This window comes from Zea mays, chromosome 4 (assembly GCF_902167145.1).
Source record: "Zea mays cultivar B73 chromosome 4, Zm-B73-REFERENCE-NAM-5.0, whole genome shotgun sequence".
NCBI classification, from domain to species: domain Eukaryota; kingdom Viridiplantae; phylum Streptophyta; class Magnoliopsida; order Poales; family Poaceae; genus Zea; species Zea mays.
The window spans coordinates 44524947-44548672 of NC_050099.1; the positions used below are offsets into that span (position 1 = coordinate 44524947).

Here is a 23726-nt window from a genome sequence, read left to right on the forward strand (position 1 = left end):
CGTCTTCTTCGTGCTCTGCCACACCACCTATTTGGAGTTTGTTGCCTTCCACTTCATCGCCTTCTCGCCTCCACGGCGCGTCGCCGGCTTAGTCCCAGCAAGTGGAGACAATCTACGAGAAAAGAAAGGTGCAAGATCAGGAAAACTTGGGCATGAAGAATTAGCGGCCTCCATCAAGTAGCAGAGCGCAGAAGCCCAGTAGCAGCAGATGCGTTGCAATCTACATGAAAGTCTTGGCTATTACTTAAGAATGGCATCTATACTTTCTATCCAAGTTTGACAAGGTACAAATAAAAGAATGATAAAAAATTATAATTATAATTGTACAGAGGTGCAATATGTTAGTAAATGAGCACTTGGGTAGCAAGAATTTGTAATCTGCATTACCTGTCAAAACAACAAATCAATGGTCATCCTCATCAGGGTTGGGGCATTCCTTTGCCAGCACTTTTGGTGATTCATACTGAAAAGGGAGGAAATGCATCCAGTTTAAAAGGTATAGAAGATGCTGCATAAAAATGAGTTTCTAGAACAAAGCTCGCGACGTGCGAATGTGGATGATAATACAAATGAAGTGCGAAACTACTTGATATCCGTCCTCTCAAAAAATCCAAAAGGAATGGGCCTAAAGGTAAATCTCTTTTTAATAAGGTATGAGCATGGGTAACATGATATTAATCAAGTCCATGTGCAAATGGTTAAAATACTCAGGAACCTTGTGCAGTGGAAGTGATAGTGACAGTGGAAGTGATAGTGGGAGCCAAAGTAGAAGTGCTGCAGAAACTGGTAGTGGAAGCAGCAGCAATAGTGATAGTGATGGCTCATCAAGTAGCAAGGAAGGATCTGATGCACTTAACGGCTATAGATGTTTGTACTTAACAGGAGTACATCACCCCATATTGGTCTGAATAATTTTAATACCGGCAATGATGATGCAGCAGTAGAGGGATTTAGTGCTGGCAACCTGAGTAAGCCATCTGGAATGTCAGGAAGCAAGAACATGACGAACCTGGGGATCCATGTCGAGGAAGAGGTGGTGAAGCAGAACCTCGCTCCGGCGGGTCGGGGAGCAGCGGGCCCTCTTGGCGGGGTGGTGGTGGTGGTGGTAGGAAGGGGACAGAGCGGAGGAAGGGGAAGGTACAAGATCATCGCCGAAGATCGAGGAGGACCTCTTGCTGCACACTACCGCAGACATGGTGCCCTGCCCCGACCGCCACCTCGCTGCGCCGCCGCCGATCCCGTTCGTGGACGCTGACCGCGCTACTCGCCCCTTACGGCGCCGGACACCATCTGGCCCGCCGGTCGGTGCGCCCCTCCTCGCGCGGTGATCCACGGCGGGATGGGTCTCAGGTTTGGGCTCGGGAGAGGCACGCCCGAGGTGCCATGGCTGGAGGCTTAGCGGCGGCGGCAGGGGCACAGATGAAGTGACTGCAAAGGCAATTCGAATCGCGTGACTTCAGACGATCTCATTCCAAGGACTATGGAATAACTCACTTTTAATCAGAACTACTACTATATCAAAACGAAGTGGTAAAAAAATCAACAACCTAGACTAACTTGAAGACAGATTGATACATGATCTTATCAGCAAACTACTTGTCGTCCACCTCTAGAAACCTTGAACTAAAATAAAGCATCCATCCAGGATTCAGAAGCACATGGTTCACACTAACTGAACAAGAGCCTAACAGGTACACCATTTCTGGACAGATGAAAAGGAAGCATGAATCACACTCAACTAAAATAAAAGGTAGAGCCTACAGTGGTTCCAGCACCAGATGAATTGGATCTGAGGGTAAAAAAATTCTAGGAAGATTCAAGCATGTACGTACCTTGATAAAATAGTGCTAACAGAGTTATGATTCTGTCCACTGTGTAGAGTTACCTGATGAAAGAAAACACCTGTCAGTTTGCAAAATCAACTCAACAACTGAAAATGACACTAAATTCTTAGATGGAAAATGGAACTTACAAACACGATTCATGCACAACTAAAAATTAGGATTGCAAAATCAACTCAACAACTGAAGAAACAAACTTTTATCATTAGACATCAGATAATGGGATTCTTGAAGTGTCCCATATTCATTTTGGTTTACCATTGCTCAAATTAGTAGACACAATGCTTCCAATAAGAAAACTGACTCTTAATGAGGTTAGCAGAAGTAGCACAGACCTAGTTTGCTTTACGTCCTAAACCCATGAGAAAATTATCAGGCTTGATGTCACGATGTAGAAACCCCCTGTGTGCATGTATTCTACTCTACTAATCTGTATCCCACACCAAGGCATGTTATTTTTGTTGCAAAGACCAAGGAAATGCAAAGTGAAGAATTTATTGACACTACATCAGTATGTGGTTTCAACAGGTCCAAAACATATACAAAAAAATGTAGAACCGTAGGATAGACTCACCATCTGATCAGCAAGCATTAGTACTGTTTTAAGTGAGAACTTTCTGCTGCAGCAGTTAAATAAGTCTCCATACTTGGACCAAGCAGATCAATCACCATGACATTGTACTGCCCCTCCACCCGAACCACTTAAGATGCAGAATCCCAGCTACAAATCAGGACAGAAAAGAAACAAATCAGTAAAATACCAGTGTAATTGGCTAACCAAATCCTACTGTGGTTGCACTTACTTCCACCCTGCAAAAGCATGTATAGTTTTGATTCATAGTGAAGCTGTGGATGTCGTGATGTGACTGATTCCTAATAACAAGTTATATACACACAAAACATATGGTGAGCAAGCAGTCCAGAATTCCTAATAGCAACTATGGCAAACAATATCGACCATCTAGCAATTAGGAAGTTGCACTCGATATATCTGTGCCAAAAATATTGTTTGATATGCCACTGTTGATATTACAGCCTTGGAGCAACATTCATCATCAGCTAACACACTAATTCAAATTAGCATATATAGACGAAACATATCTCCAAAGAAGTTAATCCCAACTTAAAGAATAGTCCAATCAGTACAAACAAGAGATTAGTTTCTAATGACTGCTTTTCAGCATCGAGGAGTGCTACAGGTTCATTGACTCAAATTTGTAAACCTGTCTCCGGAATAGAATTGTTTGGTACAAATGATTCGTTTTACAAGGATGAAGCTTATTACAGGATCCAAATGGTCCCACTGTTGACAACTCTGTCCCAAGAGGCATAGACACATGTGGATAACATCATTTCTGTGCAGGGACGTTTGTGCTGTAATTGCCGAGCTCGTAATATGCAATAATGCTTGCAAGGTGAGTAGCAAGCGATTAGGCTAACTATAGATTTCAGTAACTCCAATTAAAGTTAACTCCCAACACAGAACTGCTCACCAAAACATGCATAGTGTGGACACTAAAATCATGCGGAAGTTGTTAGTGGTATACCAGTTTGACAGCCACCTCCTCGCCATTCTGCACGTTCACGGCTACACACAAATCAAACAAGCACAGTCAGAAGCACGAACACACCGAAGCACACCCGGAAAAAAGGAAAAGTGAGCTCCACAAATCAAGGACCCGTCATCACAGGACGTACTGAGGTAAAGTTTCCCGAATGATCCACTCCTGATCTTCTTCCCGAGCTTGAACTTGCCCCCGACTATGTGATCCATCCTGGCAGCCAAACGCGTGCTCTACACTTACAACCACCAGCAGCTCCCCCACCGACAGAGCTTGCTTGCTTCCCCTACCTGGCACGCTGGCACCCTCAGATCCCAGCCAAGCACATCAAAAAGTTGTAACACTCCTCGATGTCGGAGCAGAGGGGAGGACGGCGCGATGGGGCGGATCCTCGGCCACTTTCCATCGACGGCTTGGCTCCCATGGCATGTGATGGGGAAGGGTAAGGGAGGAGGCTGTTCCGTGCGGGCGCCATCGCGAGCGGGGGGAGCGGACGGATGGCAGCAATCTCGAGTAGAGGGAGAAGCGGATCCGACGCAGAGGGGTAGGAGATCCTCGGATCCATGGGTGAGGGCTCGGCCGCCTTCCATCGACGGGGCTGGGTTGTGGCGGAGAGGGGCGAGGACCACCGGGATGTGCGAGCGAGGGGAGGACAGAGGCGTAGCGTCTATGGCATGGACATGTATTGCGGGGGCAGGGTGGAGGGGGGCAGGTAGGGGCGTCGAACGGAGGCGGGGCGGCGAGGGTACCTGTCGCGGTGGGGGAGGCGGGCGGAGGCCTCGCGAGCGTGATGGAGAGGGGCAAGGACCACCGCGAGAGCGTGCCGAGACCGGGCGAGCGGGCGGGATCCATGCACGGTGGAGGCGTGCATCGTGGGCGAGATCCGCGGGTGTGTTCCATGCGCGGACACGGGGAGGTGGAGCACAGGCGGAGGGAGAGGCGGTGTGGGGAGAAGTGCGGGGGATCCGCGGCACCTTCCATCCGCGGCAAGACCTTCCATCCGCGTGGCACAGGCAGAACCGTGCACCGCTCAATTGTGGACGTCTACACTCTGCTCTTAAGGGATAGTAGAGATACAATGTCTATCAAAACGTAGCACAACAACAAATGGTGAAATACTAAAATGCATCCTAGACAGGTACTGTAGTTATAGGTTTATTTCACAAGGTGGCGCAAACAATTGTGATAAATGCCCCAACCAGGCGCTCCTGCTGTGAGAGATGAGTAAGGAGGTCATCGGACCTAGAGATATGCATCGTGTACTTCTTGATCTGCAGCAGCCACGCCAGCAGGGCGATCAGATTGCCGCAACTGTCGTTTCTTTTTTGGGTCGCTAATTTTGGTTCAATCTAGAAAGGGTGGCGCAAGAACAAACACATGGTGGGTTGTGAAATCCTACTAACCTTCTCCAGGAGGAGGTAGGAGCGGAGGAGGAAGAGCGTGCGATCGAGGTCCATCTGGTAGAGCGAGACCACCAGGTCGTCAACGCCGTCGTCGACGAAGTCATCGAGCGCCTCCTCCTGGGTGACACGACACCAGGAGAGGGAGCCACGGTCAGATCCAGAGCTGTGGGGGAGTGGATGAACTCGCGATGTATGGGGCCCACCTGTCGTAGATGTTGTCGGCGTAGATCCGAATCGGCCCGTCTGTGGGCACACCCCCTCGCTGCCGGTGGGGAGATCTCGGCGGTGGCTCGCGCGCCGCGCATGGTAGACGGGGATGTGGAAGGTGGAGAGCTGTTGCACCGCGCTTTATGGATCCACGGAAGGAGGGTGGCGGCGGGCGGGCGACGTACGAACCGTCGAGGTCGTCGTGCACGAGGAAGATGATGACTTCACCAAAAGCGAAATGCCCTAAGTTTCAGGGTGGAGGACGATAAAACTGAGATGGGCGACGGATGGCTTGCTTTTGACCTGTGGTCGTGGGCAACGAGGAGGAGGTGTGCTCGTGCGATGTTGATGTCGGCACGAGCGGCGAGGTCCATAGCATGACACTCGCGTCGATCTGGGGGCGGAGGTGGAGGTGAAAGAGGCACAAAAGATTCAGGCGTCTCCTTGACTACCGGCCGGTCGATCCACATTTAGGCGTGCGCTTCGCCGGTAACATCGCGGGGTGAGAGACGAGAGGAGCGTTGGGGTCAGGGGGCATCACTTGGGTGGGTGGGGCGATGGCGACGACGGCGGTGGCGTGGGCACATGCGAGCTAGGGTTTTTGGGTGAGAGAGGGTCGGAGGGAGGAAGGGGAAGCAGACGAGGGAGCGGGGCTGGTGGGCGGGATCGGGGAGCGGGGCTGATGGATGGGATCGACGGTTGAGATCGCTGTTGGGAACTTGTTCTCAAATGCTAAGAGTTAAGAACAAGGCAACATAAAAAATGTTAATCGTTAATGTCCTTCGTCCTCCGAAGCATTATTTCCCTTAGGACGTAATGACTTGCGGACGAAGGTTATGAAGGACATACCTTCATAAATTCATCAAGCAATGATGAAGGATGAAATATAAAGAATGTAAAAGAAAACATGAACAATTATTTATTATTATTGAGCATAAATAAAAATATTATTGAATTACAAGTGTACCTTCAATCGGAAGGAAATGTCAATACAAGCGTGACGCGAAAAGCGAATGCCAAGTCAGCGTGAACAGTACGGGGATACTGTTCACCTATTTATAGACACGGGACACAGCCCTTACAAAATTACATTCATGCCCTTTACATTTGATAATAACTCTATAGTAGTCTATCGAGGTCTGAATAGCCTTTTCATCTTTAAGTCGGTTCCACTCTTTGCTGTTACGCCGAAGCTTTCCTGCTCGACACCTTCGGCTCTGTATCAAGCTTCGTATTATTCCGGTCTACTGCAATGCCGACTTTAGTCCGAGGGTACCTGTTCACACATTGTACTACAGAAATACTGTTAAATCCTGTTTTTGAGGACCTTCGGACGCCGAAGGTCCCCAACAGTAGCCCCTCGCAATATTAATTTGTTTGAAATAATAAATTTAGATTGCGATATGGACGAAGGCTTTACGCCGAAGGTCCGAAAAAACACCTTCCCTTTGCTAGAATAGCAACATTCAATGACAAGTGGGGTCTTTCAACTTTCAACGCACCGAGCGTATAAATACGGCCATACCGCAAACTCATTTTGCACGCTTTCTGGCCAACCACTCCCGCTCACTCAATTTTTAGCTCATGTGCACTGTGATTTGCTAAGCTTTTAGCTTTGAAGCTTCGGCTTTGAAAACAGTTTTTTAGTGTTTCCGAAGATGTCTGAAGCTGCTAAGAAGGCTGCTGCTGAGATGAAGCTGAGTCTTGATGAAGAGAAGAACTTAGGATTTCTTATAGCGATGTCGAAGACCAACACAGAAAAAATCACCAAGGAGATTCTGGAAGGGCTGTCTGAAGATACTGGTGACAGTGAAAGTTATGATGTGGACAGTGGTGGCGAAGACTCCGAAGATCGCCCCTGGCGACCAAGCCATTCAGTTTATGGTAAATCAACTATCAAAGAGAATCATCTTGCTAACATGAGAGGAAGGTATTTCCGGGATTTGTCCGTTGTGAGGGCCGATGAAGGGGAGAAGACTTGTCCACACCCCGAAGAGAATGAAGTCGTAGTGTTCCGAAGCTTTTTGAAGGCTGGGCTGCGATTGCCCTTGAGCAGCTTCGTCGTGGAGGTGCTGAAGATTTTTGAAGTCTATCTTCACCAACTTACCCCCGAGGCAATTATAAGGCTGAATATTTTCGTGTGGGCCGTGCGAAGCCAAGGTCTGAAGCCTGATGCAAAAAGTTTCTGCAATATGCACGAATTATCATACGAGACAATACCTTGGGGTAAGGAACAATATCACAATAACTTTGGCTGCTACAGTTTTGTTTCTCGGTCTGGGTCAAGCTGCCCCGTGTCAACTTTTCGGAAAAGATGGCCCAGCGGCTGGATGACAGAATGGTTCTATGTAAAAAATGATCTGAAAGCACGAGAAGATATCAAGGGTATAATTATGCGCCCTATTTGGCAAAGCTTCGGCCTTCGCAGGCCGAAGGTTGAAATGAATGAAGCTGCCGAAGAATGCCAGAGAGCCTTCGGCATTGTCTGCTCTTTTATAGGAACAAGGGACTTAGTACAAGAGCACATCGCCTTCAGGGTGTGGCCGCTTGCAGAGAAATGGGAAATGCCACAAGAAACCATTAAAGAGGCCGACGAAGGTGGACTTATCAGGTTTAAGTACACTTTTAAGTTTGGAGACAAATTTATTGAGCCAGATGATGAGTGGTTGAAAAGCATTGATAATTTAAGTGATGAGCTGCTTGGGACCTACTCGAAGGCCGAAGATACTGCAATGTCAGCAGCCTTCGGAGGCCGAAAAAAGAAGAGGCTGAATCGGGTATTTGATGCCATCGGGTTTGTCTACCCTGACTATTGCTATCCCACCCGAAGGCAGAAAAGAAAAAACACAACCTCTGCAAAAGAAGAAATTGCAGCTGCTCCTAGCGAGCCAGAACCGAAAAGGAAGAAGATAAAGGTTCTTACGCATCGGCCGCGCTATATTGAACCAGCTTCGGTGCCTGAGTTTACCGGAGAAACTTCTTCGGCCACCGAAGCTAAAAAACCAACCGAGCCAACTTTGCTGCCAGAAGTTGCAGAAACGGCCGAAGTGCCAATAAAGACAAAATTGGAGCAATCAAAGATTTTGTTACCAGAAACGAAAGAGAAGGCCGAAGCGCCATTCACAGAAAAAATGGAAGAGATAAAGGAAACAACTGAGGGCTCCAAAACATCAGAAGTTTTGAGTCCTACAGCAATCATTGGGACAGCAAAAAATGAAAAAGTGCCAGCCGTAACTCCGAAGAGAAAGAGAATGGCTAATGTGCTAGATGTACTAGAAACGATCAAATCTTTGAGCACACCTCCGAAGAAGGCTGCTGTTACTCCTGAAACAACAGTTGAAACTTCTGGTTCTAAAATTCCAGAGCAAGGGGCTGAAGCCGAAGCTGGGCCCTCAGAGCCCGCAAAGGGAAAACCCTTGGAAAATGAGGCAGAAAAAATATCAAAGTCAACTTTTGTTGAAGAAACCGATGTTGTTGCCCCCGAAGCATCCCCCAAAATTCGTGATTATATTTTCCGTCATGCTTCGGGGAAAAAATTAACAGAAAAAGAAGAACAAGAGGCCCAGCACTATGCCCAAAAACTGAAGTATCCAAAGGGAGCGCTAATATTTAATGGCAGTGGAGAAGAAGACTTCTTGTATTGTCTTCCCGACAGCAAGGAGATTTCTGTCTGCCGGGAGATGAGCAAGAGCTTCGGATTCCTGACTTTAGAAGACGGGCTCTCGGTGCTGTCGAAGAACGATCTGGCCGACAGCCTGGCTTACAATAGTTTAAAGGTGCGACAAATGAAATTTTTGTATTCTTCGTTGAGTCCAAAATTTTTCGTTTGTTAAAACTTATTGACACACACATATTTCTTTTTGCAGGGCCTGATACTTAGCAATGCCCTCAGGGCACAGAAAGATGCTGAAGACGAAAGTTGTACTATAGCCCTGAGTAACCTTCGTTCCGAAGTAATTGAACTGAGGAACGAAGGTCTCGAAAAAGACAAAATATTATACTCATTGATAAATAAAATAAAGGAGGACGAAGCTGCTTTTAAAAGTCAAGCTGAAGCTCAAAAACGCGAAATTGAAGACCTTCGGAAACAACTGGCCAGAGCCAAGGAAGAACGCATACTTGAAGAAACAAAGCGTGAACTCAGCGATCAATGGGCAGATCACCTAGAAGTGACTGTTGAAGAGCTTCGTTCGTCCAAAAAGAGATGCTACAATAAATCTATAGATTGTGTTAAGAAATTAAAGGCTAGCTTTGCCAAGGTTGGCGCGTTCTCAAGTGAGGAAAACTTTTCGAGAGGCAATCCCGAAGGTGCCATCGAATGGATTGGCCACGAAGCTGAAGCCTTCGAAGAAATCTTAAATAGCCGAGGAGATATATGTGCCTTCTCTGGCGCCAGAGGGATTGCTACTATCTTAGAGAAGAAGGGCTGTGAACATGTAAAAATTTTAGCACAGTCCGAAGCTGCCTTGTCCTTTGAAGATACAAAAGATCCTTCGGCCGAAGCTAGCATAATTGGTGGAAAATTTTTTACCGATATCTGGGATAATGGTGGCCGAGAAATGGCCGGAGAAATTATTCGAAGAAGTGAGAAGGGCATTCACGATGCTAGAGAAGTAGCCGAGGCTGCTGACAAGAGCACAGAGGCCGAAGGTTCATTAGGTACTAAATAATAGTTTTTATCGTGTTGTAACCTTTAGGCTTTAAGATTTGTTTGCGATTTTGTAATAGCAATGTAGCCGTGTCCTGTCCTTCCTCAGATCCTACTGAAGTATCTCCGGGTGCTCGGCCTAGGGGTGATGATGAAATTAAAAAGATGGCTGAAGCTATTATGGATGAAGTTGTCGATCGACTGTTGAACGAAGCCGCAGAAGTGGTACTTAGGGAGGACTAAATGCTATTGTAAAAACATTTTAAATGTAACATGTGTAATATCTTGTAATCCTGTATGTAATATATTTGTCTTATTTTTCTTTATGGTTCAATTCTTTACGATGCATGAAACTTTACATACGTACCGTTTTTGAGTCTGGCGAAAAAACACCTTCCCTTCTTTTCATGCTTCATGAAGAAGTATTACCATTTATCACAACAATATCCGAAGTATCCCGAAAAGTGTTGAGGCTTCGTAGAATCATTCCTCAAGGCTATACTTCAGAGATCAATATTGTTTCTCCTTGTGACTTGGCATGATTTGCTCCTTTTTCAAAGCGTTTTCCCGAAGATTGATATCATATCTCTTTCTTATGCCACATGCAGTATGATGTATGATGCTTATGTTATGCAAAATGATGTGATGATGTTATGCTATGTAAAGTGGTATTCCGAAGGTACACGCATATCTGCGCGATAAAACACAATCTTTTTTGCGAACCAGCGTTAACTTTTTGCTATAAGCCTCCCTTAGGAGCTTCTTCGCCTTTTACTTCAGCGGAATCAGCGTTGACTTTTCGCTGTAAGCTCTGCATTCCCTTAGGAACGTCTTTGGAGCTTCTTCGCCTTTTACTTAGGCGGTATCAGCGTTGACTTTTCGCTGTATGCTCTGCATTCCTTTTGGAACGACTTTGGAGCAGAAAACTTACACTGCGTTCCCTTCGGAACGACTTTTTGTGACTTCATCAAACTTACTCTGCGTTCCTTAGAACGACTTTTTTGTTGCTTCGAAGAATTGTCGATAGTCCGAAGGTCCTTTTTATTATCACAAGCCTGTGAAGAAAACATATTTTTCTTGTAGGAATCAACGAAACTAATTACATGAAACCTAATCAATGTCCTTTATTACAGAAAATAAAACTGAATGAAAAAGATTGCTATTAAGGTAGGATATTTGTCAATAGATGTGCTTTGATTCTGGCACAGTGCTGTTGACCGTGCGAGCTTCGGACTGTTCTCTGAAGTCCCTTTGTTGCGGAGCGTATTGGCTCCCTTCTGGCTGCTGGCCTTGCTGCAACGGAGGTGGAGGCGGAGGCTGTTGCCAGGAAGCTTGAGGCTGACTCGCCGAAGCAACAGAGACTGCAGGATGGTTGCCCACATATTCTGGGATGTAGGGCGAATGATACGAAGCTGTATGCATAACCTGCTTCGGCTGAGCTTGTTGTGCTGCTGCTTCAGCTATTTCCTTTTGTTTCTGAATAGTGACATGGCACATCCTGGTAGTATGGCCTTTGTTCTCACCGCAGAATAAGCAAAAGATTCTTCTCGGTTGATCGCCGAATCTTCCTCCGAAGCCCCTAGCGCCTCTGCCTCTTGGAGCTGGAGGTCGGAAGGAACTTTGTTGTTGCCCTGAAGCCTGTGAGGAGTATTGTGGCCTTTGGTGCTGACTCCCTTTATCATCATTCTGAGTGGAATTGTGAATTGACCTGACATGCCTCGGGTAAAACCTTCCTCCGAAGCCCCTGGTTATTTCAGAAAACCTGAAAGCCTCCTCCCTTCTTTGACGAAAATCATTGTCAGCTCGAATGTATTCGTCCATCTTCTGGAGCAACTTTTCCAGCGTTTGTGGTGGCTTCCTGGCAAAATACTGTGCTGACGGCCCTGGCCGAAGCCCCTTGATCATAGCCTCAATGACAATCTCATTGGGCACTGTTGGCGCCTGTGCCCTCAATCGTAGAAACCTTCGGACATATGCCTGAAGGTACTCTTCATGGTCCTGAGTGCATTGGAAGAGAGCCTGAGCAGTGACCGGCTTCGTCTGAAACCCTTGAAAGCTAGTTAACAGCAAATCCTTCAGCTTCTGCCATGAAGTGATCGTTCCTGGTCGAAGGGAGGAATACCAGGTTTGAGCAACGCTTCTGACAGCCATAACGAAAGATTTGGCCATGACTGAAGCATTGCCCCCGTACGAAGACACTGTTGCTTCGTAGCTCATCAAAAACTGCTTCGGGTCTGAGTGGCCATCAAATACGGGGAGCTGAGGCGGCTTGTAGGACGGGGGCCAAGGTGTAGCCTGCAGCTCAGCGGACAGGGGAGAAGCATCATCAAAAACAAAATTCCCATGATGGAAATTGTCATACCAGTCATCTTCGTTGGGAAAACCCTCCTGATGAAGATCTTGATGCTGAGGCCTTCGGTGTTGCTCATCCTGAGCAAGATGGCGAACTTCTTCAGAGGCTTCGTCTATCTGCCTCTGCAGTTCAGCTAGCCTGGCCATCTTCTCCTTCTTGCGTTGAACCTGCTGCTGAAGGATTTCCAGATTTTGAATCTCCTGATCTAGATCATCCTCCGGAGGTGTTGGACTGGTAGCCTTCCTCTTCTGGCTTCGTGCCTCTCTAAGAGAAAGGACATCTTGATTGGGGTCCAACGGCTGCAGCGTGCCAGCCCCTGGTGCTGAAGTCTTCTTCGGCGGCATGACGAAGGTGATGCTTGCCGAAGGTGTTGAAGAAGCTCAAGAAATGGAAGTGAGTTCACCGGAGGTGGGCGCCAATGTTGGGAACTTGTTCTCAAATGCTAAGAGTTAAGAACAAGGCAACATAAAAAATGTTAATCGTTAATGTCCTTCGTCCTCCGAAGCATTATTTCCCTTAGGACGTAATGACTTGCGGACGAAGGTTATGAAGGACATACCTTCATAAATTCATCAAGCAATGACGAAGGATGAAATATAAAGAATGTAAAAGAAAACATGAACAATTATTTATTATTATTGAGCATAAATAAAAATATTATTGAATTACAAGTGTACCTTCAATCGGAAGGAAATGTCAATACAAGCGTGACGCGAAAAGCGAATGCCAAGTCAGCGTGAACAGTACGGGGATACTGTTCACCTATTTATAGACACGGGACACAGCCCTTACAAAATTACATTCATGCCCTTTACATTTGATAATAACTCTATAGTAGTCTATCGAGGTCTGAATAGCCTTTTCATCTTTAAGTCGGTTCCACTCTTTGCTGTTACGCCGAAGCTTTCCTGCTCGACACCTTCGGCTCTGTATCAAGCTTCGTATTATTCCGGTCTACTGCAATGCCGACTTTAGTCCGAGGGTACCTGTTCACACATTGTACTACAGAAATACTGTTAAATCCTGTTTTTTAGGACCTTCGGACGCCGAAGGTCCCCAACAATCGCAAAATGGTAGAATGGACGGCTGAGATCGCAGAATGGCAGAACACAAAAAGGCAGGCTACTATTGCTAACTTAATAAGTAGTAGAGATATGGGGGGATTAAGGTTATTTTTACACAGTTAAAACCCCAGAAGACACAATGTTCTCTGAATGTAGGCCACAAGACCTCCGTCGGCCATTTGGACAGAGTTTGGTCGAGTTAAAGATTTTTTTTTTGGTTATGGAAACAAAAATGTTGCAGCCTTTGCAATTTCTTGCATACAATCTTACAAATTGAAAAATAACAAACGTCCATCATAAACATTCTCAAAGAAGAAACACATCAACGACTCAAACTTCCTCTAATCTGATATTGGACCTTCATCCATGTCTTACAAAGATCTCCATAGCCACCACCTCTAAAGATCGACATAAAGATATATAAACGGGTTCAATCCGGATAAAAACGGAAAAACGGACAGAATAAACTCTCTCTCGTTTCCGACCTTTTTCCATATTTTTTCGTAAATACGGAAACAGTCGGAACAAATGTAGAAAATGGTACGGGTCGAGACGGAATTCTACCCGTGCGTTTTCAACCCTACATATAAATACAACGACTAATACTTAGTTGGAATATAGATATATGTCGACTCACCGTCTGTGACAATATATACCGACTATAGGTGGCCAAACGGGCGGCCCGGCCCGGCACGGGCCCGTTAGGCCCGACATGTAATCGGGTCGTGCCTGACCGGCCCGCGTGCCACAGCCGCGGCCCAGGCATGGCACGCCGGCCTGGTAGCTGTGTCGGGCCGGCCCGTTTACATGCCCATGTTTTTGAACCCACGACCTCCCTCAACAAGGCTGATCGAGGGCGCTACATGAAGGGCACTAACCAGTAGAACTCTAGTGCATTTGTTGTAAATAGTAAATATAAAATCTAAATATATATATATTATGTTTTATAAAACAAAAAATATATAATCGTGCCGGGCTAGGCCGGCACTGCGGGCCGAGGCAGCGGCCCAAGCACGGCACGGGTCTCGTGCCGGGCCCGGTCCGGCACTATTAAACGGGCCGTGCTTCGGGCCGGCCCGTCAGACACGACTCATTTGGCCATCTATAATATCGACTAACAGTTTGATGGTAATTCTTCATTTATAGCGACAATCATCCGGCGCTAATTTGGTGTTGTGGTATAGTGCCATTTTATTGTGTAAATTTTCTAAATCTCGTGCGCTTAGATTAGATTTCATCATTTTTTGAGCCATAGCTCACTTGTTTCAGATGTTCTTGGGTCTCATAACTATCGAGCATTGTACATTCTAACGCCACTTTTAAGGCAAGTAGGATGTACCTGTGCAGGCAATAATTGTACAGATAGTTTTTGCACTCAAACTACTAGTTTTTTGGATTTTCTACACTAATGAGGAACTCAGATATTCAAGGCCATGAATATTTATTGCTACTTTGTGTTTTTGTTTTCTAAAGTTTTTGTTTGTTTCGACTTGCCAAACATAGCAATCTAGACACCCACTCATATGTTCTTTCTTTTGCACAAACTTTCTTCTGTAGATTTTTCAAGTCCCGTGCTCTTAGACCGGTTTTTAAGTTTTCAATATTTTTCATGAATTATAGCTCACTTGTTCTAGGTATTTTACAGTCTCATAATTAGCGAGTGCCAAACATTCTTATGTTACTTTTAAGGCAAGTAGGATGTACACATACTGAGACAATTACTTTTAGCTAGTTTTTACTCACAAACAATGAGTTCTATGATTTTTTACACCTGTAAACAGCTCAAATACACCGGGCTACGAGTTTTTTTTATTCCTTGACTTTTTGTTTGCTTCGGCACGTCAAACATGGCAATCTAGACATTGAGTCCCATTTTGTTTTTATTGGGCCCAATTTTTATGTAGATTTTTAAAGTAATGTGGTTTCAGAGTAATTTTCAAAATGTAACCATTTTCGTGAGCTATATTGCTCAATGGTTTCGGCTGTTTTCGGGAGTCACATAACTATCGAGTTAGAGACAATTAAGGTCACTTAATGTCACACCCGGATTTAAGGTACAAAGCCGGGTGCATCTCATACATGCGTCAAAGAAAACAACATATATAATAACATAGTGTATAGAGATAAATGTCATAATATAATCAGAGTACTTATTACATAGCGGAAGTTTTACAAAAATAAAAGATAAATATAACACGAACTAAGGATCATCCTTGGCGCAAGTCAACTGGGAGACGCCACCTAGATCGAATCGAACTCCTCGTTGTGTGGCTCCTCTCGAACCACCTGTTCTTAACATGTGGGGGTGTGAGACAGCAAGGGTGAGCTCACACAAGTTCATCGCTCAACAAGTTGTGGGGAATAATGTGGTATGAACTCGCCAAAGGTGGGAGTTCATGTGAAGTGTAAGGTTGATCAACAAAATAAAGGTTGAAGCTGAGCATTGCTTTTATACGTTGGTCAAAGTTTTATTAGCAGTTACTAAGTGTAAGTAAATACCAAACCATAATAAATAATAGAACAAAATTAATAAATAATCTCATGCAATGCATATGACAAATTAAATTTAAGTTCCATAAATTAATCATGCGAGAGTCCTGAGCTGCTCATGACCGTGAGCTCAGCTAGTATACCAGTTTTACACTCTGCAGATGTTGTACCTTGTACCCACAAGTCGTGTATCCCATGTCGTCAGGGTTAGTTAGACCCTTAGACACTACCGAGGTGAATGGCTAGGGATCCACTACGAGGCCTTTACAAAGTTCCACTAGCTTCCGAAAACCCGGTACAGTTTATGGGAAGAGCACTTGCAAGAATCTCTCGTCTGTCTGCCATCGTAGCAAAATCAACTGAGAACCTCCTTGCATGCAACTCCCCTATTGCCCTAGTCTTCCACGAGCTTTCCTAATTAGTTAGCCAAGGGTGTCCCATTCCACCCTTATGATGGCACGTGTTTCTCAAGTTAAGCTCCATGTTCCAATTAAAGATAATGATCTTTATATGAACATAAATAAAATAACATAATAATTGGAACATGGATATAATGAAATATTAACCCAAAACCATAAAAGGCAATAGCAAAACTACCCAAGTGATTTAGGGGTAAACAAGGTAAAAGATAATCAGACTAGGGTAACCTATTGGGTCCCATCAAAGTTAAACTTATGCATGAACAAGTGATATTAAAGAACATTATTGGGTAAACAAAAGTGATCAAAGGCACAAGTTGCCTGGCACTTGAGATTCCAGTTACCAGGGTGATTCTTCATATCCTCGTAACCTCACTGCTAGTCGTAGCAATACAAACAAACATGGTATAGATAAAATTAATATCACACCAAATATAAGAATAAACTGAATCATAATGATCTACGCGAAGCTACGAGATCGAGATCCACTAAGATTGGAGTTATGATTTTATAGAGGATTTATGTGATTAAAATGTTAAACTATATTATAAATTGGTTAATATAAATTATATAAGAGGTTATTCTATAAATAATTATCTCAACTTTAATCTAAGTTATAAATTTACCATAAATCATATATTGGTGGATAATGGTGAGCACATTAACAAGACTAACCAACATAAGTTAATTAAAGATCTAATCATAAAATAATGAGACATGGTATAATAAATGTTGTTAATGCATAGAAGATAATTGTACGAGACTAACGCAACTTGAATGGATCAAATCGGAATTAGAACAAAGGAGTTACGAATCTCTAAAGGCTTTATCTATTTGTTACAAGATTAATTGAGTGATCAATTCTAATATGTGTTTTATGTTAAAACAGAGACACCAGTCGATAAACAATATTATTACAAAATTATAGGAACCGGAATGAGTCAAAAAGGAGTTAAAATGAATTTTATATGCATTTTACAAGTTTCTAGAATTATTCTTGAGTTAAAAATCAATTTCTATAATCGATTTCCTAAATTCTCAATTCCCTGGACCGAGTGCATAAAAGCAGATAAATACAGGGGGTTCATATGCCAGAAACGGAGGGGCTCTTTAGAAAAATAGACACCGCGAAGGGGTATCCTCCATCCAGGGCCGCCCGATCTGATCTAGATGGCCCAGATTGAACCTAACTTAAAGTGAACCAATCTGCACTTGTGGCCCTCGGATCACATATCAGCGGACAAGGGATGGCCATGGACGAAACTAACCTGAACCCTAGGATTAACAACTAGCGGTCCCGATTCAAAGCATCCAAAGGGGTATGGATGTTTTAATCTTAGCCGCCCCCAACACTGGCCAAACGCGGTGGTGGCAGACACTGGCTGGCGCGCGGCGGAATGTAGTTTAGTGCCCCAAATTCGATTATAACCAGTGCTACACGTTGAGAAGGAAAAGGCAAACTACATGGATGTGCTTTCACCTCAGTGGATGACGCAGACGCACATGAGCACGACGAGGAGCGGATCAATGGCGGCGGCGACCGACGTCGAGAAATTCTCGGTCTCCCGGGTGCCCTCCACTGCCAGCGATAGCCCGCCCCGCACGGTGCTGACACAAGGCACAATCCCCCAACTCTCTGAAGATGAACAGAAGGTGCGCTGTTTGATTGGTGTTGACCCGGCAGCTCCGCGATGATGGCGAGAGGTCACACGACGTCGAGGATTTATACCTCAGAACTGGTCTCCGATTTGTTGATGTTGCGAGGTCTCGTGAGGGTTGTTGGCCAGCTAGTATTGCGGCGGCGGAAAACGCGCGGCGGCCGTTGCGCATGCGGTGGACTCGCCTCCCCCACGCGGATTGGTCCGCAATGACGCCCGGACACCGCGAATTCAATTGCGCACGGTGCGAAACGAGGGAGAGGACCCCAGCCACCAGTGTGAGCCACGAGTCAAGGGGGAGGCTCGGTCCCAGGCTTGCGGGAATCTCGCCGGCAATGGCGTAACGCGGACGGGGACAGAAACGTGCGCGATTCCTGCGGAGAAGAGAATACCGACCTGACGGGCCCACCGGTTAGACAGAGTCGACGCTGCGAAGAGGAGGATCACGGCCGCGCGCGTGTGAAGACCTGACTAGTCGGGCCCACTGGAAGCGGCTGACCGAAGAAAAAGGGGATGGAAAGAGAAATGGGCCGCGCGGATGTGCATTTGGCCCATTAGGCCAAGGCAGACGGGTGGAGCTGGGCCGAATCCGTTTTAGTTTATTCTTTTCCCTTTGTTTTTTTTATTTTCTTTATTTCAAGTTTACAATATTCAATTCAAATTCAAATTTCCTATTTTGAAGTTCAACTTCCCAGTATCAAATATGATTCAATTATGAATATATACGCTACTATTTTCAGTATTAGTATTTATTCTCCTTCCCCTTATATAATTCTAGTAATAAATGATTCAATCACAATTTCTTTCCTCATTTTCTCTTTTATGTTTTCAATTTAAAATTTTGAGATCAAAATTAAATTATGATACCTCATTATAATAGGATGTATCACCACAGATTATAAGCAAGGGTTGCCTCTCCTCATTATTTATCTAGTGGCTACTAAATTAACATTATTATTTTATTAGGAAAGGTCATAGTAAATTTTCCCAAGACTTTCAAAAATTCTAGAACACTATTATAAATATATCTATTTCTTTATTTTATTATTTTATGATATTTTTTCTGCCAATTTTAGGTCTTACACTTAAGGCAGGTCGGATGTACTTATTTATGGTGAGACGAAAAATCTGTCTAGTTTATACTCACAAACAATCAGATCTTTAAGTTTTCTACAACAGTGACAAGCTTAAATACCCAAGATAACGAGTTTTTTGCAATTTTATTTGTGTATTTGAGAGTTTTTATTTGATCAAACACTTCGAATATGGCAATCAAGGCACTTCACATATATTTTTACCTGAAACCCTAAATTCATCTATAAATAAAATAGAGGAACGTCACATAAACCTAATTTCATCTATAAATAGAGGAGCTTCACATAAACCAAGGCCACAAAGAGTAAAATACATACTACCAACTCACTGTCTAAATATACATCTTGATACACAAGACAGGGTGTTTTCTAAGCCTCCAATGCATGTCAACGCGACATTACTTCCAGACTTCCAGTTCTCAAATGAATCAAGGGAAATTTGGATCCATACCATTAAAAGATCACCACTTTGGATCCATACCATTACTATCTCACTTACATGTGGGTCCACATGAGTCAATGACATGTGGGGTCCATGGTATATATCTAAAGTTTGGATCTTTTAATGGTATAAATCCAATTGTTCCATGAATCAAATAGCAAAGGTAAAATAAACCAAATTACAACAAATTGCGATACCATAGGTATTTTATAATCGCAACATACACTTTATATTATCTAGGGGATTAAGGTTATGTTTACACAAATAAAACCCAAAAAATGAACTAGTCTGCTAGTTTAGCATATCCTCTGTGGCTTTGCACCTGAATTGTCTGCCAGTACCACTACCACCCACCTTGCCAACCATATCAGTAATCCTTTGCAGCATCTTCATTCAGGAATTGAAGAAATATGGTACCAAGATCAGGCATTCAGTTCGTCCACAAAACTACCTATCCTAATTCCTATATGCTTAGAAATCTACAAGATCAGCAATTCAAGAAATATGGTAACAAGATCAACCATACATAGTTCCAAAATGGCACACAGTGAATCCACGGTTGAATACGTAGACTATATACACGTAGAGGTTTCAGCATGTTGTACTATATCCCAATTGTCTCTTTCAGCTCATCAGCAAGATCGGGAAATTCCTGCACCAACCATATGAAACCAGCTGTGAACACTATCTTCTTGAAATTATTCTCCACGGCAAAGAAGCCAATGCACTTGCTCTTCAGCTCTGCACAGCTGTGCATATAGGCGCAGGCTAGAGTAGAAGCAAATGTATCCATCGAAATAATGTCCCATAGCTTCCGAGCACACATCAGTTTCAGTCTGTCCAATGCATAGCGGTCAGCCGCAGCAAGCAGATGCTGCACCATTTGAGTGGGAGAGCCTCCAAGCTCGTTATCTTCAGGCATCTCATCTGTGTACATGAAGGCAAGCATAGCTTCAAAAGTTGCTGGCTCCATGTCCTGCAGTGTGATGGATGACGCTGTGGCGTCGGCCATGTTGCCAAATAGCTGAGCTTTGAAGACTGGCGAGCGGGCAGCGAGAACAGCACGGTGAGCCTGGATCATCTTGCCTTTAAGAATGAATGAAACATCTGTACCGACATTGGATTTGAGCAGACAACCAAGATCAGAACTTATGTTGGAGGGTGGCACTGGAATGGTGCCGGCACCCAGAACCATGATGGTACATATAAGCGTCACCCTACCATTTACTATAAAGAATGACTCAAGAACGCTTCGCTTCATAAACTTATGCCACCCATGGCTTCGGTGGCCTTCAGGGTATTCGGGGCATTTACTTGAGAACACTTTGGCTAGCCTCTTATCATCGGAGAAACTGGAGAAGGCAGATGCTTCGCCTTCTCTTTCCAGACAAAAAACATGGAAGATGACATTGACGCCTTTGCCTTTTGAGTCGCCAATAAGGTAGAGGAATAAGGAAAAGTACTCGCCCTTTTCCTCTTCCCTATCCCCACGAGGGTAGCAGTTAATCCCCCAGAGGTGTCCCCCTAAGGAGATATCATCGTAGCTGATAGAGTGCCCGATGGCGATGTTCTTTGTCTCCGAATCTTCGAGGTCGAACTGGAGAACACAATAGTCCGATATCGGCGCTTCCGATTGCATCCTAACAAGTCAGGTGAGGTTGAACACCAATTCACAAGCTAACAAGGGCTGAATCTAAATTAGACTGCAGAAGAACAGCAGCGAGAATACTCACGTTACGGCCTCCGCTGTCGAAGCCTCGGACACAACGGTTGTGGAGTGATGAATCCTTCGGGACGTCACTGCAATATGCACGCCACTCGTGGCCGCCGCCGACAACTCCTCGCGGTCTGGGGGCGCTGAGTATGAGTACCGTTGGGCGCCACAGATTATACTTTTTCGAATCTAAAACGGAAGCAATTATCAGAATTTATACCGAATTTTAGGATTCGGAATTTACCAAAAAATAACAATAAATTAATTCAATTAATTAAACTAGACTGCATAAGTAAGACAGATCCTTATGCTTGATCCCAGCGCCCTCTGTCTCTTTATATAGAAGAGTTTGTGCATTGGTGCTATTGGATAGGTGAGGTGGGACTAATGATATACCGCATCACGCTAACGCTACTGCTGGTCTGCTATGTCAGTCGGGCCGCGACCCAACTTAGTAATTAGGCCCAGCAGGTATTTCAGGCGATAGGGAGATGGGGCAGATGCATGCAATCAAGGCGCGCGTGGCAAGGGAATTAATTGTGCATGCAAATATGCGATCGACGGCTCCTATTCCGGCAGTCACTTTGACCGAATTTTTTGTATTTTAGCCATTTTTCGGAAAAAAATTCACGTTTAGATCTTAAAAAATTTTAATGTCATTTTTGGACCCTTTGCTCGGCGTCATAGCCTATGGCGCCGAAGTAACACAGCTCGGCGCCATAGGCTATGGCGCCGAGGTCGTGTTGCGTTGGCACAACACGGACGCGTGGCGTCGACGTGGAACCGAGCTCGGCGCCACAGATCTTGGCGCCGAGCTCGGTTGTGTTATTAATATATTTGTTGCAAACATGAGCACAAAGCCTGTCTAGCCCACTTGGTGGAGCACAAGACTTCTAACTTTGTGGTCGTGGGTACAAGCCCCACAGTTTGCATTTTTATTTGTTCTTTTTTTGTTTATGTCACTGGTGTGTCCGTTCAAATTTATTTCTCGCCTAGATTTTTTTTATCTAGCCACTACTCATTTTTTTAAATAACTCATTAGGTATATTTTTTTGTCTTGGGGCTTTTGCTGCCAGCACAAAAGCGTCCATGCACGAACTCATTTCCTAGCTTCCAAAAATAAACGTGTGCACTGTGCAGTAAAGCCCGCAAAGCAATAAAGCACATGGACCTGGTTATTTGGTTAAGCACATGGGTGTGATTCGCTATTGTTCAAACAATTCCATGGAATCAATTATAGCACTTTTTAATTCCTAAAAAATAAAGTGAAACACTTTTTTTTTGGGGGAGGGGGGGTGGGTGATGAAATTCAAGAGCTACCTCCTTAAGGACCCAATATACTCTTCCCTGGACTGCCCCTCCATTTCTTTCAACTCCGCTTCATATGCAGACGCCTGCAACATAACACAAGTATTTACAAACCAAGTAATAAGCTAGGCAGGGGTAAAAAAACAACTCTAGGTCTCTCTGCAGAAACAAACACCACGTAGGTTTTTGCACCAATTGACGATATGGTCGTCTTTTTTTTCTTGAAAAAAGGAAGAAAGAACAGCATGAAGGAAGGAATGAAGTGCCATCACATGAGACGGCAGAGAATCGGTGAAATAAAGTGAAACAGGCCGTGTGGTGGGGTGGACCGATTTTTTTATATTTTAGCCATTTTTCGAAAAAACCCAAGAAAAAAAATATACCTAATGAGTTATTTAAAAAATGAGTAGTGACAATGATAAAAAAATCTAGGCGAGAAATAAATTTGAGCGGACACACCAGCAACATAAACAAAAGAAAAACAAATAAAAATGCAAAATATGGGGCTTAAACCCACGACTACAAGGTTAGAAGCCTTGTGCTCTACCAAGTGGGCTAGCTGGGCTTTGTGCTCATGTCTGCAACAAATATTTTAATAACACAACCGAGCTCGGCGCCAAGATCTGTGGCGCCGAGCTTGGTTCCACGTCGACGCCACGCGTCCGTGTTGTGCCAACACAACACGACCTCGGCGCCATAGCCTATGGCGCCGAGCTGTGTTACTTCGGCGCCATAGGCTATGGCGCCGAGCAAAGGGTCCAAAAATGACATTAAATTTTTTTAAGATCTAAACGTGAATTTTTTTCCGAAAAATGGCTAAAATACAAAAAAATCGGTCACTTTGATTAGCCTATGCTTCTGCCTACGAATACTAGTAGTGGACCCTCTCTAGACGTAAGAGAACGGATCGTGCGTGGTACTCCATATATATATATATATATTCAATCCAGCGTAGCTGTCGGTTGCGCCACCCGCCCCACATCTGTGCGCGCAAAAAAATGCATGCACGAGTCAAACACGTTTCCATGCATGCGCGTAAATTTAGGAAAAATATGTGTTGTGGTTTCTATTTTTAAATGTTTTATTTTCTCCATAAATTTAAGATCGCTGCAACACACATGCAGCTAGACGCGTAAGGACCATTTTATGATATATATTGATACTAAATGTGCTACACTGTGTAGATAATTATATAATTCGATATACTGCGTAAAAATCTGTTACCAGCTGCATGCACACAAATTTATAATGGAAAGAATGTCAATGAAAAGAAATGAATTGCATGCATAGAAACAAAAAATCGTATTTAATGTTTTTCCTTTATAAATATAGGATCCCTCCAACAGCAATGCAGCTAAACACATTAGAACTAGTTTATGATATATATTGATAGAAGGGCGGGCCTGGTGCAGCGGTAGAGCCTACCGTCTGTAACCGGAAGGTCCCGGGTTCGAGCCCCAGCCTCTGCATATTATGCGGGTAAGGCTTGGCGCTTAAAGATACCCTTCCCCAGACCCCGCACA

The 23726-nt window shown here is 44.4% G+C and overlaps 1 protein-coding gene and 1 long non-coding RNA gene across 2 annotated transcripts; both read right to left on the bottom strand.

The window, feature by feature from the left end:
- Window positions 1–2533: 2533 nt before the first annotated feature.
- Window positions 2534–3434, bottom strand: LOC103653185 (uncharacterized). Its single transcript, XR_002268704.1, has 3 exons — window positions 3389–3434; window positions 2645–2714; window positions 2534–2562 (listed from the first exon to the last, which is right to left on the bottom strand). It is a non-coding gene; the product is annotated as an uncharacterized lncRNA (long non-coding RNA).
- A 16230-nt stretch (window positions 3435–19664) lies between these two features.
- On the bottom strand, window positions 19665–21204 carry LOC100278614 (uncharacterized). Its single transcript, NM_001151836.2, has 2 exons — window positions 20915–21204; window positions 19665–20821 (listed from the first exon to the last, which is right to left on the bottom strand). The coding sequence occupies exon 2, from the start codon at window positions 20818–20820 to the stop codon at window positions 19786–19788; it is 1035 nt and encodes a 344-aa protein (NP_001145308.2). The 5' UTR covers window position 20821; window positions 20915–21204; the 3' UTR covers window positions 19665–19785.
- Between the last annotated feature and the right edge of the window lie 2522 nt (window positions 21205–23726).